The 14,752-nt window shown below is 48.0% G+C and overlaps 1 protein-coding gene across 4 annotated transcripts in view; it reads right to left on the bottom strand.

Moving 5' to 3' along the window:
• Nucleotides 1-10,978, bottom strand: part of TRANK1 (tetratricopeptide repeat and ankyrin repeat containing 1) — a 117,097-nt gene extending 106,119 nt beyond the window's left edge. The window contains exon 1 of one of the 4 annotated variants that reach the window (XM_063662030.1): nucleotides 10,650-10,978. In XM_063662030.1, the coding sequence (XP_063518100.1) occupies nucleotides 10,650-10,672 (23 nt within the window). In that variant the 5' untranslated portion in view covers nucleotides 10,673-10,978. The remainder of the gene's footprint in view (nucleotides 1-10,649) is intronic. The other 3 variants (XM_063662029.1, XM_054482114.2, XM_063662033.1) reach the window with 3 other exon arrangements.
• Nucleotides 10,979-14,752: the final 3,774 nt, after the last annotated feature.

Raw genomic sequence — 14,752 nt, 5'->3', positions numbered from 1 at the left:
TACACAGAGGCAGGCCAGGCCCTTGTGTGTGCTCCATGGGCCAGACCTGCCAGGACAAGGCCCTTTCCTGAGAGTTTCTTAACTAGAACTTTGGGAAGAGTCCCCTTGTGTTGGAAACTGAGATAGGAGGCTCCAGAGGGTTGCAGCTTTACTTCCTACCCTGAGAAGAAGCCAACTTTTGGGGTAAAAGAATATAATGCCTGTACCCAGAGAAAAGAAAGGCAGAAAGCGGGGCTCCTACAGCCCCCAAATTCCACATTCCATTGCCCTGAGGCCCAGCTGCTGCCTACCCCTTCCTTGGTTACTAAGCACCCTTCAAGAACTTTCCTCCTTCTGTCTAAATCGTTTGAGTTGTTTTTCCTCTCATTCATTAAAAAGGAGGGAAGCAAGGAAAAGTGACCTGCCTGTTTCATCCTTCTCTACAGCTGCACATTAGACAAGGGTCTATAATACCAGGGGTGTCCTACCCTCACCCCACCCTGGGTATCTCTGGCCACAGTATTCCTTCCTGCAGTACCTGACAAGGCCTCAGGTGAAACATTCATTCCAGGTGGCCACAAGTTCACGCCCCAGATGAATCCTATGTGCCATTCCCAGTTTACATGACAACAAAGACTTGGGCCAAAAATCAACTTGTGCATTTAAGCACAAGCATCCAGAATGTCCTAACTAGAAAACAACAAGCCAAAGACACACAGTCAGCTGTTCTTGAGCTCATTCCCAGCTTGCCTCCCTTAGGAGGCATGCAGGCCCCAGAATAGCTATCCCTGAGTTGGGTTCACACACACCTTCCAGAGGTATCTTCCTTGCCAGGCTGGAAATTGGCCTTTTCATTGCTCTCCCTGGCCCACCCTCACCCAGCTCCAGCGTGGCCTCTTCACCACAATCTGTAAGACAGTCCCCAAGACCATCAGATCATGTGCTATGTGTCCAGGTTAAAAAAGACCCCAAGATCACCCAGGCCCCCAACCCCATCTGCCTCCCAGCACAATTTCTATGAACATCAGCTCTTCCCCAAGGGACTTGCAGATTCTCTGGGCCCTTCTCCCTCCCTCCACTTTAACCCCCTCCAAACCTCATGGTCTCCCTGCATGCCCACCCTGTGGCCTGTGAGGGGCCTCAGTCACTGCTGCTGCTCTTAACGCACCTCTATAAGGTTCTGTGTGTAGCTTTTATACCACTTAATCCCCTGAATTATGATTTACTCATTCTTTTGCCATATACTTCCCACCCTGCCTCTATGTTTGGGGCACTGTGCTGGTCTCAACAGCTCTGTGCCAGACACTAATTTGTTTTACTGCTTTCCCTAGAAGCCTGAATTCTTTTTTTTTTTTTTTTTTTTTTGAGATGGAGTTTTGCTCTCGTTGCCCAGGCTGGAATGCAATGGCGCAATCTCAACTCACTGCAACCTCTGTCTCCCGGGTTCAAGTGATTCTCCTGTCTCAGCCTCCTGAGTAGCTGGGATTACAGGCACATGTCACCGCACTCGGCTAATTTTTGTATTTTTAGTAGAGACGTGGTTTCATATTGGTCAGGCTGGTCTTGAACTCCTGACCTGAGGTGATCCGCCCATCTCGGCTTCCCAAAGGGCTGGAATTACAGGTGTGAGCCACCGCACGTGGCCGAAGCCTGAATTCTTAACGCAAAAACTAAGTCTTAGTAAGTCTTACTATTTCTGCAACCCAAGGGCTCAGCATTTGTTACATGAATAAATGATTCTCTGGCCACTTCTTACTTATCAGAGGCAGATGATTAAGCTGGAGGACTAGAAAAGGAATAAAAGTTTGGGGATTTAATTCAAACTAGATTATTTCACTGGTGGTATTGGATTTCTGGCCATTTCCTGTAAAGCCAGGTGGTTTTGCTACTTGGGGAAAACAAAGGAAAAAGATGTATACAAATTAATAAGCACCTATTGAGAATCTAATGGTCAGCAAACGAGGTAACATATCCCCGTGAGCAATTCTAGTCCTGGAGATTTGAAAAATGCTAAAAGCTAAGAACAATCCTGGAGGATCAGTAGTTCCTAGCTTTTTGGAACTGGAGAACAGTAAAATTTGCACACACAAAAAAAGAAAAGGGATAGGGTGGTGGCCCACGCCTGTAATCCCAGCACTTCAGGAGGCCAAAGTGGAAGGATGGCTTGAGGCCAGGAATTCAATACCAGCCTGGGCAACATAGCGAGATCACATCTCTACAAAAAAATTAAAAGTTAGCCAGGCATGGTGGTGTATGCCTGTAGTCCCAGCTACTCAAGAGGCTGAGGTGAGAGGATCATTTGAGACGGAAGAGGTCAAGGCTGCAGTGAGCTGTGATCGCACCACTGCACTCCAGCCTGGGTGACAGAGTGAGACCTTCTGTCTCAAAAAAAGAAAAAAAAAAAAAGGAAATTGAAGGGAATCTAAGATAGGGTTGCCAACACTTAATTTTGCCAAAAAAGAACTTTTTTAAAAAGTACCAACTACTGCCCCAATAATTTCACAAAAGGAGGAACATTTTAACTCAAAAAAAAAAAGGATGAAGCGTGTAAACTCAGACTAAAAACAGCCATTGTCGAGGAAGGATGAACAGAGAGCCTCGCCCCACATTTTAGTCATGGACAGTGTGCAGATGAGATGGGCCTTGAAAGACAGATGATGGTTCCAACTCCCTAAAACCAAGCCAGGAAAATGCTCAAGAAATACTGCTAAAGGGCAGACAGGCCGGCATGATGGCTCACGCCTGTAATCCCAGCACTTTGGGAGACTGAGGCAGGTGGATCACCTGAGGTCAGAAGTTCGAGACCGGCCTGGCCAACATGATGAAATCCTGTCTCTACTAAAAATACAAAAATTAGCCAGGCATGGTGGCACATGTCTGTAATTGCAGCTACTCTGGAGGCTGAGGCAGAATTGCTTGAGCCTGGGAGGCGGAGGTTGCAGTGAGCCGAGATCATGCCACTGCACTCCAGCCTGGGTGACAGAGCTAGGTTCCGTCTCAAAAAATATATAAATAAATAAATGGCAAAGACAGATCAATTTCAACTTCTGGGTCTGAAGTGGAGTCTCAGTCATTCAACCTCCAAAGAGGAGACCCTAAGGCATCCCTCCGTTTGTGTAGCTAGTGGTAGACACATGATTTCTCCTCAGTGTGCCACAGGCTATTGTTTTTCCAGATCATTATTTGGATGAATAGTTTAAGGCAGCTGCATGATAACAAGTAAAATGTATTCAGCACTTACTATGTGCCCAGCCCTGTCCTAAACCCATCTCAAGCATCTTCTCACTGAATGTCTTTAAGAATGCCAAGAGTTACAAATATCCCAATTTCACAGATCAGGAAATAGATTTACACAAAATGAAGGGACTTCTCCAAGCAAGGAACAAACTTAAGTCTGATATAAAAATCTGTGTTAACAAGCCATAGGACAGAAGAGGTGTACAAAGAGTAAAGGTTATTGGGAAAATCAGAAAAGGGGCCTTTAAAATTAAAATCAAATTTCTGCAAAAGCCAGCCCAAAGAATAACCAATAAGTTAGCATTCCACACTGTCTCAAGACAAATGATTTAGTTAAGCATCAGGCAACCACAGATTACTCATAAATCTTGACTTAGGTATCTGTGCTAGGCCCAGGCTGCCCAATAACTGCCATTTTTCCTTCATGGCCCCCATAGTTTATGCAGAGTGTCCCAGGAGCTATGAAGTTGGGAGCAGCCCCGAAAAGGGAGTACACCAGGCACTCCAGTGACAGCCATTAAACAAAGATGTTTTCTAATCAAAGGAGAACTTGGGCTTTGATAATAACAGCCCAGGCATCTCCCCACCCAGAACCTTTTCCAAGCCTCTATGTAGCATTTAAATGCTAACTAATGCCCTTCATTCCACCTCCCAATCCCAAGACCACAGCAATTTGCTTCCTCCTCAATCTGAGGGGCAAGTCAAACCCAGCAGAGAGGTGAAAACACCGTTCACTGCTGCATGGGGAGGGTCTGGAGGTGTCCAGGAACTCCCCATAGACAAAACAATCTCCCATGGACAAGGACATCTGAAGGGTGGCCCCTTAACAGCACTGGGAGGATCGGAGTTCTAGCCTCTGGTTTTTGTTTGTTTGTTTTGTTTTTTTGAGAGGGAGTCTCTCTCTGTCACCCAAGCTGGAGTGCAGTAGCCTGGCCTCGGCTCACTGCAACCTCCGCCTCCTGGGTTCAAGCGATTCTCCAGCCTCAGCCTCCTGAGTAGCTGGGATTACAGGTGCCCACCACCACGCCCAGCTAATTTTTGTATTTTTAGTAGAGACAGGGTTTCACCATGTTGGCCAGGCTGGTCTCAAACTCCTGACCTCGTGATCCACCCACCTCAGCCTCCTAAAGTGCTGGGATTACAGGCGTGAGCCACCAGCCCCAGCCATTCTAGCCTCTGTTCTAACACTAGTTCATAGTTTCCTGATACATACATAGAGACTTGAAGTTTACCTTGAAAAAACTGTGGACTTTGGCCAGGCCGAAAGATGTATTTATCCACACTCCCAGCCTCCAGAATCAAAACTTCTAAATAAAACACAGAGCTGGCCGGGTGTGATAGCTCACACCTGTAATCCCAGCACTTTAGGAGGCCGAGGTGGGCGGATTGCCTGAGCTCAGGAGTTCGAGACCAGCCTGGGAAACATGGTGAAACCTGATCTCTACCAAAATACAAAAAAATTAGCAGAGGGTGGTGGTGCGTGCCTATAGTCCCAGCTACTCAGGAGGCTGAGGCAGGAGAATCACTTGCGCCCAGGAGGCAGAGGCTGCAGTAAGCCTAGATCATGCCACCATACTCCAGCCTGGGCAACAGAGCGAGACTCCGTCTCAAAAAAAAAAAATACAAAAATTAGTCGGGTGTTGTGATACATGCTGGTAATCGCAGCTACTTGAGAGTCTGAGGCAGGAGAATCGCTGGAACCCAAGAGGTGGAGGATGCAGTGAGCTGAGATCGCACCACTGTACTCCAGCGTGGGCAACAGAGCGAAACCACGTCTCAAAAATTAATAAATAAATAAATAACACAGAGCTGTGTGTATACACAGGCACACAAACACATTTTCCATGGCCTCTACCCTCATGTAGAATAAAGCCCAAATAGTTCAGATTCCCATTCTAACATACACACACACACACACACACACCCCTCTACTTACCTTTCCAGTATTCTCTAACACCCTGTGCCCACCATGTTTTAGCCGCATGACCACAAATTCATGTGGCTCCCTCCCATTCACGTGACTTTGCACAGCAGTGTTAACAGGGCTGGGACTAGTCCCAAAAGGAAGATATAAGGATATGAGTGTTTTCCTCATAGAAGAGAAAATCCAGAAATCTGGGATCAAGTCCCACTGTTCTTTCTTCCAGGCCTGGTGTCAGGTGGTAAATTCACTTAATTTCTAGGCCTCAGTTTCCTTACTGGAAAACAAAGACAGTATCACATACATGACTGGACTCCTTGTTTCCTCACACAGTCAACAAATATTGATTGGTGCCTACTGTGTACCAGGTACTCTGCTAGATGCTTGAGCTATGTGAAACAGCAACAATAACAAAAAACACTGCTGCCCCTTCATGAAGCTCACATTCCAGTACAGGTACATCTGTAAAATGGTACTTGCCCAAAATATTTATGTGGGAATTAAATACAATAATATATGAAACACAATTAACACAGAGCCTGGCACAGGGTAAACTATTATTATGATGTTGATGTTTAGGGTCCAAGCCCTTTTGTTCACTTTTTTTTTTCTTTTGAGACGGAGTCATGCTCTGTAGCCCAGGCTTGAGTGCAGTGGTGCAATCTCAGCTCACTGCAACCTCCACCTCCCGGGTTCAAGTGATTCTCCTGCCTCAGTCTCCTGAGTAGCTAGGACTACAGGTGTGCACCACCATGCCTGGCTAATTTTTTTATTTTTTAATGGAGACAGGGTTTCACCATGTTGGCCAGGCTGGTCTCGAACTACAGACCTCAGGTGATCTACCCGCCTCAGCCTCCCAAACTGCTGGGATTACAGGCATGACCCACCGCGCCTGGCCTACCATTATTCTTAGTAAGAAGCTGCTCCTTGGCTGGGCGCAGTGGCTCAAGCCTGTAATCCCAGCACTTTGGGAGGCCGAGGCGGGTGGATCACGAGGTCAGGAGATCGAGACCATCCTGGCTAACACGGTGAAACCCTGTCTCTACTAAAAAAAGTACAAAAAAATTAGCCAGGCGTGGTGGCAGGAGCCTGTAGTCCTAGCTACTCGGGAGGCTGAGGCAGGAGAATGGCGTGAACCCAGGAAGCAGAGCTGGCAGTGAGCCGAGATCGTGCCACTGCACTCCAGCCTGGGCGACAGACCGAGACTCTGCTTCAAAAAAAAAAAAAGAAGCTGCTCCTTTAACCTGGAATGTCCCTCTCTCCCACCTGGCAACCCTAATCTGCCTGCTAGAAGTGCTCTCCACCTGTTTAGGTACAGCTCAAAACTGACCTCCCATACTTCTGGGAAGGATTCAGGGGCTGGCAAGTCTCTTAGAGTGCTTATCTGCACCTCCACTAATCCTTTCCCACAGGTCTACATGACATTAACTCTGTTCTATCACAATTAGCAGAGCCTATGTCTTATATATTTACATCCTCCATACCCAATACGGACCCTTGGATATGTCTGAGGAGCAGAACTGACTTGAAAAACAAAAAGCAAGAAGGGGTGAGAAAAGGCAAGAAGAAAGACCATATTAGAGAAACAGTCTGGGGGCCAGATTATAGATGGCCTTAGTACCTGGCCAATGAGTTCAGGCCAATGAGTCCCTAGAAGTCATCAATGATTGAGCCTCCAGGTAGAGTGGACCTTCATGGGCAGAAGATGAGCTAGTCTAAGGGTGAGCAAAAATGATTGCCCTGGTGGCCACAGCTGAACATGAAGAATGAGCCCATCCAAGGTCAAGGCTGCTGTCTGAGCATTCTTGCCCCAATGAATGAAGATCACCCAATATAGTGCTATAATTCTCTATATTTTATGTGTTGTGCACTACTGGCCTGGTTTCCTCCAAAATCCATCACTGATTTTTAGGACTGGGAATACTGCCCTCTTTCCAAGTGCTAGGAGGACCCAGTGCTTAAAAAATAAAAACATCCCAATCAAAATGTTGCTGGAACTTCAAAGACAGATACAGCTAAACCCAGAGTTGGCTTGGCTCCAAAAGACACACAGGGAGTCCCACCAGCCCACCAGGCTCACAGGAGCTCAGACAAGTATACTATGGTGAGCACAGGGTAGGCACTGACACTGAGGCTCAACATCTAAGCAAAAGATGGAATTGATTCAGGTAAACGGAGTCCAGGGTATCTTAGGCAAAGGTCATTCACATTTCCAGATTTTCAACAAAAACAAACAAGGCAATACTTATGCAATTTTAGACCAAGAAAAATGTCTGCTCTGGCAGAATGAACCTTGCTAACCTAAGGAGTGACCAAAGGAGTAATCACTCTTGGCTGGGCACTGTGACATTTTTGTGTTCCAAAGATGCCTGTTTATCTGGCTCAATACTTTCTTTTTTAAAGCGTAAACTTAACCATTCTCCACATCGCTGTAACCGGCCCAACTATCAGTCTTTGCTGTAACTGTTACAGTGTCATCTTTGCTGCCCCAAGTCTTTCTTTCCTGTAAAGATTTCTTACAAGGGTGCTTTTGGCCTTGGGAACCTCAGGCGGCACTCCAAGGAAATTTGTTTTAAAAGCAATGAGCCTGCGGTCACTCTGAGGGCAAGGCACTGACATGTCAGCCCCACCTCCCCATCTGGAAAGGCAGTGGAGGGTTCATTCCTCAAGGTCAAGAAAACCAACACCACATACTTGATAATGGCCAGAGAGGCCCACACCTCAACCTCCACTTCAGTTCTTAAAATCCTCCTCTTCAGATCACTTTACCTTCCCCAAACAGGAGGTCTGCAGGCTCTACTTGGCTGCTAAAATAATCTTCATCCCCACAAGCAAAGATAAAATAATGAGGGCATATACTATAGAAATGGGTCTCTGGTAGTAACTTCAGGAAAACAGAAGCAACCAACAAATAGAAGTTTAATATTTCCACAAGGCCAGTCTCTATTTGGTTCCTGAGAGCCATGGACTGGGAAGTCAAGAGATAAGTTGTCTAATCCCAGATCTAACACTAACTTGTTGGTAATGACTAACAAGTTATGGCCTTTCTGGGCCTTAATTTCTTCATCTATAAAATGATCATGGTCCAGCTCTTGATTGCAGCTGTGAAATTCTGAGACAAGACCCAAAAAATCGTTTTAGAAAACTATGAATCCAAGTTTGCAGTAGGGTTGCAGCATCTTCCTTTCTTCTTCCTCAAAAAAAAAAAAAAAAAAAGAACAGGAGCTAATATGCCCCTACCTCCCTAGCATTTACACCAGGCCCCACTGGGATCCATGCAGGAGGCCAGCTCTCTGTGGACACATAGCCAGAACCAAAGTAACCAGAAGCATCTGCGGTCTGTCTTTGTAGATGGTACTGGCTTGAACCACACAGCCATGTCCTACAGTATTCTAATCACTCAAGTATGAATTTCAGTCTACTTCATCTCTCCTACAGCAAGTCCTCACTTCCAAAGTCAATTCCCCAGTGAAATGCTGAGTCTCCTCATACTCTGGGAGAGTGGTGGAAACAGAACCTGCAGTTGCCCCATAAAGCTAGTCAGTCGGTCATAAAGTGAAGTTAACAATTTACGACGCGCTTTTAAAAAAAAAAAAAAAAAACAAAACAAACAAAAAAAAACATAGAATGGGCCGGCGTGGTGGCTCTGGCATGTAATCCCAGCACTCTGGGAGGCGGAAGCGGGTGGATCACTTGAGATCAGGAGTCTGAAACCAGCATGGCCAACATGGCGAAACACCGTCTCCACTAAAAATACAAAAATTAGTCAGGCGTGGTGGCGCCCCACCCCCGGCCCCCGTAATCCCAGCTATTTCGGAGGCTGCGGCAGGAGAATCGCTTGAACCCAGGAGGCGGAGGCTGCAGTGAGCCGAGATCGCCTCACTGCACTCCAGCCTGGGTGACAGAGCAAGAATCCCTCTGGTGAGGGGTGGGGGGAGGGAATAGAATGGAAAATATCATTGTAGTTCACCCTGTAGAAAGAATAACTATACGATGAAGCTCTTGCTGCAATTTTACATGTGTATGTGTGTGTGTATATATATATGTATATATAATATTACACACATATTATGTATATATACATTATATACATATAGGTGGGTGGGTGTGGGTCTTGATCGAAAAAAGACTTAGAAACCCATACATAGGCCAGTGGCAGTGGGATGCGACTCTGGGAGTGAATGCCACACACACCTATCCCACCTCTACACACCCCCCACCCTCCGCAGAGGATGCAAAAGCCAACAAAGAGCATATGAACTCAAGCACCTATCCTGCGATCCTACAAAACAGACCTGCCTGGAAAACAGTTGAAACAAACTCCTGACCACCGCCCCCGCCCTCCAACACACACACGGTAGTACTTTTTTTTTTCTATAAAGGACCAAACAGGATGCCATCCGGATAACAGCCTTATATCAAAAAGGATCCTGGAACCCAAAACGCTCAGCACGAGGGAGCAGGAGAGCATACCTACACTGGGAACACAAGGCTTTAATCCCAGCTATTCCTTCCCGCATAAGGACTAATTGAGCCAGCAGCAACTGGACTGGAGCAGATCGGGGGACTAGAGACCTCACAGCCCCATTCTCTTTCTGTTTCTTAAATTTTTTTTTCTTTAATTTTCCAAATTGCACACTTCCATAAAAATTTTCCTAGGAAGCACCAAAGCTTTCAACTGCCCAGAAACACCCCGATCTGGGAGAAAAGGTGGCTCGCGCTGCACGCCAAAGATGGGCTCTATCTCAGCCGGGTTCCAAGTGCACAGGGCTCCCCGCGGGACGGAGACAGGGAGTTGGGAGGAAACACAACGCCCCTCCCAGGCAACAGACTCCGAGCTCCGGTTCGGAAACGCTCCGAGGCAGAAGCAACGGCTTCTAAGGGCTCCGCTTCCCGGCCTTGGGTCCCTACTACTATCTTGCCCCTAGACTCGATGAGCCCAGGCTGATGGACCGTGCAGTCCAGTTTGAGCCAGCCCAGCAGCCCTCAATCGGGCGGGCAGGGAAGAAGGCCTCCTACTGCCGGGAAGAGGCCAGCGCGCTCCAAGTTCCCCGCAAATTTCGCCCTTCCCGCCTGGTACGGTTCCCTTGCACCGCTGTGCTCCGCTCCCGGGCGCCTGCCCGCCAAGAGTGCTTGCCCCGGGGGCGCGTTCGCTGGTCAGGAACGTGTCGGCAGCCCCCGGGAACCCCCGAGGATGCGGAGGTGGGCCCGAGAGCTGGGGCTTCGATGCCGGGGTGGGAGCTAGGCAGGCCGCGCGCCGCCGCAGTCCTGTCGCAGCGCGTGCCCTGGTCCCTCCGGACCGGAAAGGCCGGAGCCGTCCCCCGCGACCGACCCTGCGCGACTGGCTCGGGTCTGCACCTAGATGGCTGTGGGCCCCACAGGGATGGCCCGGCGGGCCCGTTCGGTCGCTACCTCAGGGTCGCCAGTCCCCGGGCGCGGCCGCCTCCCGCCAGGAAGGGTGGCGGGCCCGGAAGGCCAGAGATGCCCCCGTGCTTCCCGCGCCGCTACGCACCTAGCTGCCCGCGGGTCCCACATGGCTGCGGCCGGAGGGTCCGCACCAGGACCGCCGCCGCCTCGGGAAGCGCTTCCCTGTGGGCAGGGCGCGGCGGGCAGTGCGGAAGCCCGAAAGCTACCGGAGCCCGGGGCAGGGGCGGCGCAATGCAGAGGCGGCGCTCGGGGGCCCCCAGCTCCCTGCCGCTCGGCTACCCAGCCGCGATCAGAGGGGGCGGGGGGCGCAGGAACCCCGGCGTCCGGGCGGTGTGCAGCCGCAGACCTATTCCAAGTTTCCACGTAGTTGCGAGGAGCCCAAAAACTGTCACGTGCACGTCGCTGCTAAGTGGGAGGGGGTGTTTGTCATCGCGTTCAAAAGGGGCGTTTTGGTGTCTCCCATCATGCAAGCGAGTGCTCCAATGGTATGGCTCTCGGCCGCCTTTGAAAAGCGAGTGCTTCGAACACTTTACCAGGAGGGACTAGGCACACAACCACCTCCGACACTCCTCGGGCATGCGAGAATTCGGTTTTCCTTAGTGGGGCCCATCAATGTTGACCAGGAGGTAAAGAAAGTGATCGGCCAACGGCCTCAGCGTGGCTTTTCTCCTTTCCTCGTTCCTCCCTCCAACAAAGGACGTACGGAGAACAAGCCCCCTAGCTCCTACAGAGGAGGAGCTCAGGAGTCGGGCGAGTATCAAGTACTTACTGTGTGCTCGTCCCTCCACTCTGGGAAGGATGGGGGTCCGGGAGTGAAGTGGGCAGCGAGACCGCGGGCTGCTCCACGCTCACCGTCGTGTCCATGGAGAGTAAGTGCGCACAGGCCTGAATGGGCAGGCAACCAAATGAGGATCTTGCCTCGTCCTTCCACCTCCCCAGTGATGATCGACAGAGTAGTGGGTCGGAGAGGACCACCTCAGGCTGCTACCTCCCCAGCGGTTCTCGGCCTAGGGAGCCTGTTTGGTCTTCACAGCTTCTCTGGGCCTGGGAGTACTTTCCTACACGCCAGAGAATCCACCCAATCAGAGAGCTAAGCCTGCCGCCCTCCCCTGGGGCAAGGTTCGGCCTACACTGCATCCCGGTGGTTCGCCCATCCTTCTGGGGGACCACCACACCAGGCTGCCTGGTGGCAGGGAGGACACCACCAGAGCTTTAGCGAGGGGGACCACACATTTCAGCGAAACAGAGAGGCTTTGGTAATACGTGGACACACCTAAGGCACACAGTGTACTTCTCTCCACTGGTCATTCTGAGTTGTGAACTAGTCTCAGTCTAGCTAGTGGTCTCCTTGCTTCTAGAATCTCACAGAGATTTCTGTGCATTGATCTTCCCCAAACATCAGGATGAATCACGTGCAGTTCAAAAGCCATCAGTGGCACTCCATTGTCTCCTAGAGATCAGGTTAGGTAGCCGGGCATTTGAGATTCTTCTTCACAATCTTATCCCACATTTCCAATCTTAGCTTCCTCATGCAAACTCTATACTGCAGTGCTTCCCAACCTTAGTTACACAATAGAATCACCTGGGGAGCTTAACAAAAACAAGGCCGGGGGGTGGCTCACACCTGTAATCCCAGCACTTTGGAAGCCTGAGGCAGGCGGATCACCTGAGGTCCAACATGGAGAAACCCCACCTCTACTAAAAATACAAAAAAAAAAAAAAAATACGTGTATGTTTGGCTTTTACTCCCAAATTGTCTAATTGACAGGGGCATCAGGATTTTTTTTTTTTTTTTTTTTTGAGACAGTCTCACTCTGTTGTTCAGGTGATTCTCCTGCTTCAGCCTCCTGAGTAGCTGGGATTACAGGTGCCCGCCGCCTTGCCCAGCTGAATTTTTTATATTTTTAGTAGAGACAGGGTTTCACCATGTTAGACAGGCTGGTCTCAAACTCCTGACCTCAAGTGATCCACCCACCTAGGCCTCCCCAAGTGCTGGAATTATAGGTGCAAGCCACCACACCCAGCCACATCAGGATTTTTAAAAGACTATAACATGCTGCAAAGTTTGAGAATCACTACTAGCCACCAAATAGTTGGACTACTTGCTATTTCCCAGACATCATTGGTCCTTTCACTTTTAGGATACTTTCCATATCCTTCCTCCAATACTTTTCCCAACATCCCCCAATTCTATATTTAGGAAAGCACATGCCACCTCTTCTAGCATACCTCTTTCTGTTTGTGATTTTTGGGTTTGTTCAGTTTGGGTTTTGGTTTGGTTTGGTTTTGGTTTGGGGTTTTTTGGTTGGGAGGTATTTTTTGGTTTTGGAGATATTTTTGGTGTTGGTTTTGGGGTTTTTTTTCTTTTTGTTTTGGGAGGCTATTTTGTTTTGTTGTTGTTGTTGTTTTTGCCAACTTCAAGAAGTCTACTTCCAGAAAGCCTAGCCAGGTTCTTACATCAAAGAGAGCAAGCCAAGGGATTGGTGAAGGAGAAGAGGATTTTAAAAAACCAAAAAGGTCCTTTTACACTTTGACCACTCTTTCACTAGTTTTCACAAGCATCTCAAAATCTTGTTGTCATACATCTTGTTTTGATATCTTCACCATAATCCTCAAAAGTCACGTCAGTATGTTATCTTTCTTTTTAAAATTGTTTCTTCTCTGCCTTCTATTTTTATATTTTTATCAGTTATACATTCACAGTTAAAAGAGCAGGCCTCAGCCAGGCGTGGTGGCTCACGCCTGTAATCCCAGCACTTTGGGAGTCCCAGATAAGCAGATCCCCTGAGTGAGGAGTTCAAGACCAGCCTGACCACCATGGTAAAACCCCATCTCTACTAAAAATACAAAAATTATCTGGGCATGGTGGCGCATGCCTGTAATCCCAGCTACTCTGGAGACTGAGGCAGGAGAATCGCTTGAACCCGGGAGGTGGAGGTTGCAGTGAGCCAAGATCATGCCACTGCACTCCACCCTGGGTAACAGAGCGAGACTCCATCTCAATAAAAAATAATAAAAATAAAATTAAAAATAAATAAATAAAAAGAGCAGGCCCCTTTTTCCCTTCCACCTGACTTCTTCCCTAGAAACAACCACTTTTACGTCTTTCAGCTGATTATTTTGATGCCTATGCTCATGTCTCTAAATAACGTTTGCATTGCTACTTCTTGATGTTGGAGCTTTTTTCCCCTCAGTTTTATGCATAATCAGGTAAAATTGTTGAGACTGTGCTTGTCTGAAAACTTTATCCTTAATATAGTTTGGCTGGGTATAAAATTATCAGCTAGAAATCATTTTCTACCAGGCGTGGTGGCTCACACCTGTAATCCCAGCACTTTGGGAAGCCGAGACTGGCGGATCACCCGAGGTCAGGAGTTCAAGACCAGTTTGGCCAACATGGCGAAACTCTGTCTCTACCAAAAATACAAAAATTAGCCAGGAGTGGTGGTGGGCACTTGTAATCTCAGCTACTCGGGAGGCTGAGGCAGGAGAATCACTTGAACCCAGGAGGTGGAGGCTGCGGTGAGCCAAGATCATGCCACTGCACTCCAGCCTCAGCGACAGAGGGAGACTTTGTCTCAAAAAAAAAAAAAAAGAAATCATTTTCCTTCAGAATTCTGAAGCTTTTACTTCAGTGACTTCTAGCTTCCAGTACTGCTGTTGGGAATTCTGAAAACATTCAATCACCAATCTTATTTATTTATTTAGAGACAGAGTCTCACTCTGTCACCCAGGCTGGAGTGCAATGGTGCAGTCTCAGTTCACTACAACCTCTGCCTCCTGGGTTCAAGCATCAGTCACCAATCTTTTTATAGGACCTCTTCTTTTTTTAATCTCTGGAAGCATGAAGAATCTTCTTTTCCTCCCCAGTGTTTTGAAATTACACAATGATCTTCTTTGATGTGGGCCCATTCATTGATTCCACTGGGTACTGCGTGGGTTACTTCAGTCTCAACACTCAAGCTCTTCAGTCTGGGAAAATATCTTGAATTATTTTATTGATGATTTTTTTTTCCATTTTCTTTCTCTCCCTCTCTCTTTTTAATCCTATTATTCAGGATATTGAACTTCCAGGACTGATCTCTGTGATACAGTTGCTTAATTTTCAAATCACTTCTCTCCTGTTTTCCATCTTTTTTGGCCTTTTTTGCTCTAGTTTCTGGGAGAGTTTCTCAACTTTATCTTCCA

The sequence above is a fragment of the Pongo pygmaeus genome, chromosome 2, assembly GCF_028885625.2.
Source record: "Pongo pygmaeus isolate AG05252 chromosome 2, NHGRI_mPonPyg2-v2.0_pri, whole genome shotgun sequence".
NCBI lineage: Eukaryota > Metazoa > Chordata > Mammalia > Primates > Hominidae > Pongo > Pongo pygmaeus.
The sequence above is the reverse complement of the archived record's forward strand: the minus strand, read 5'-3'. Positions and strand labels throughout refer to the sequence as shown.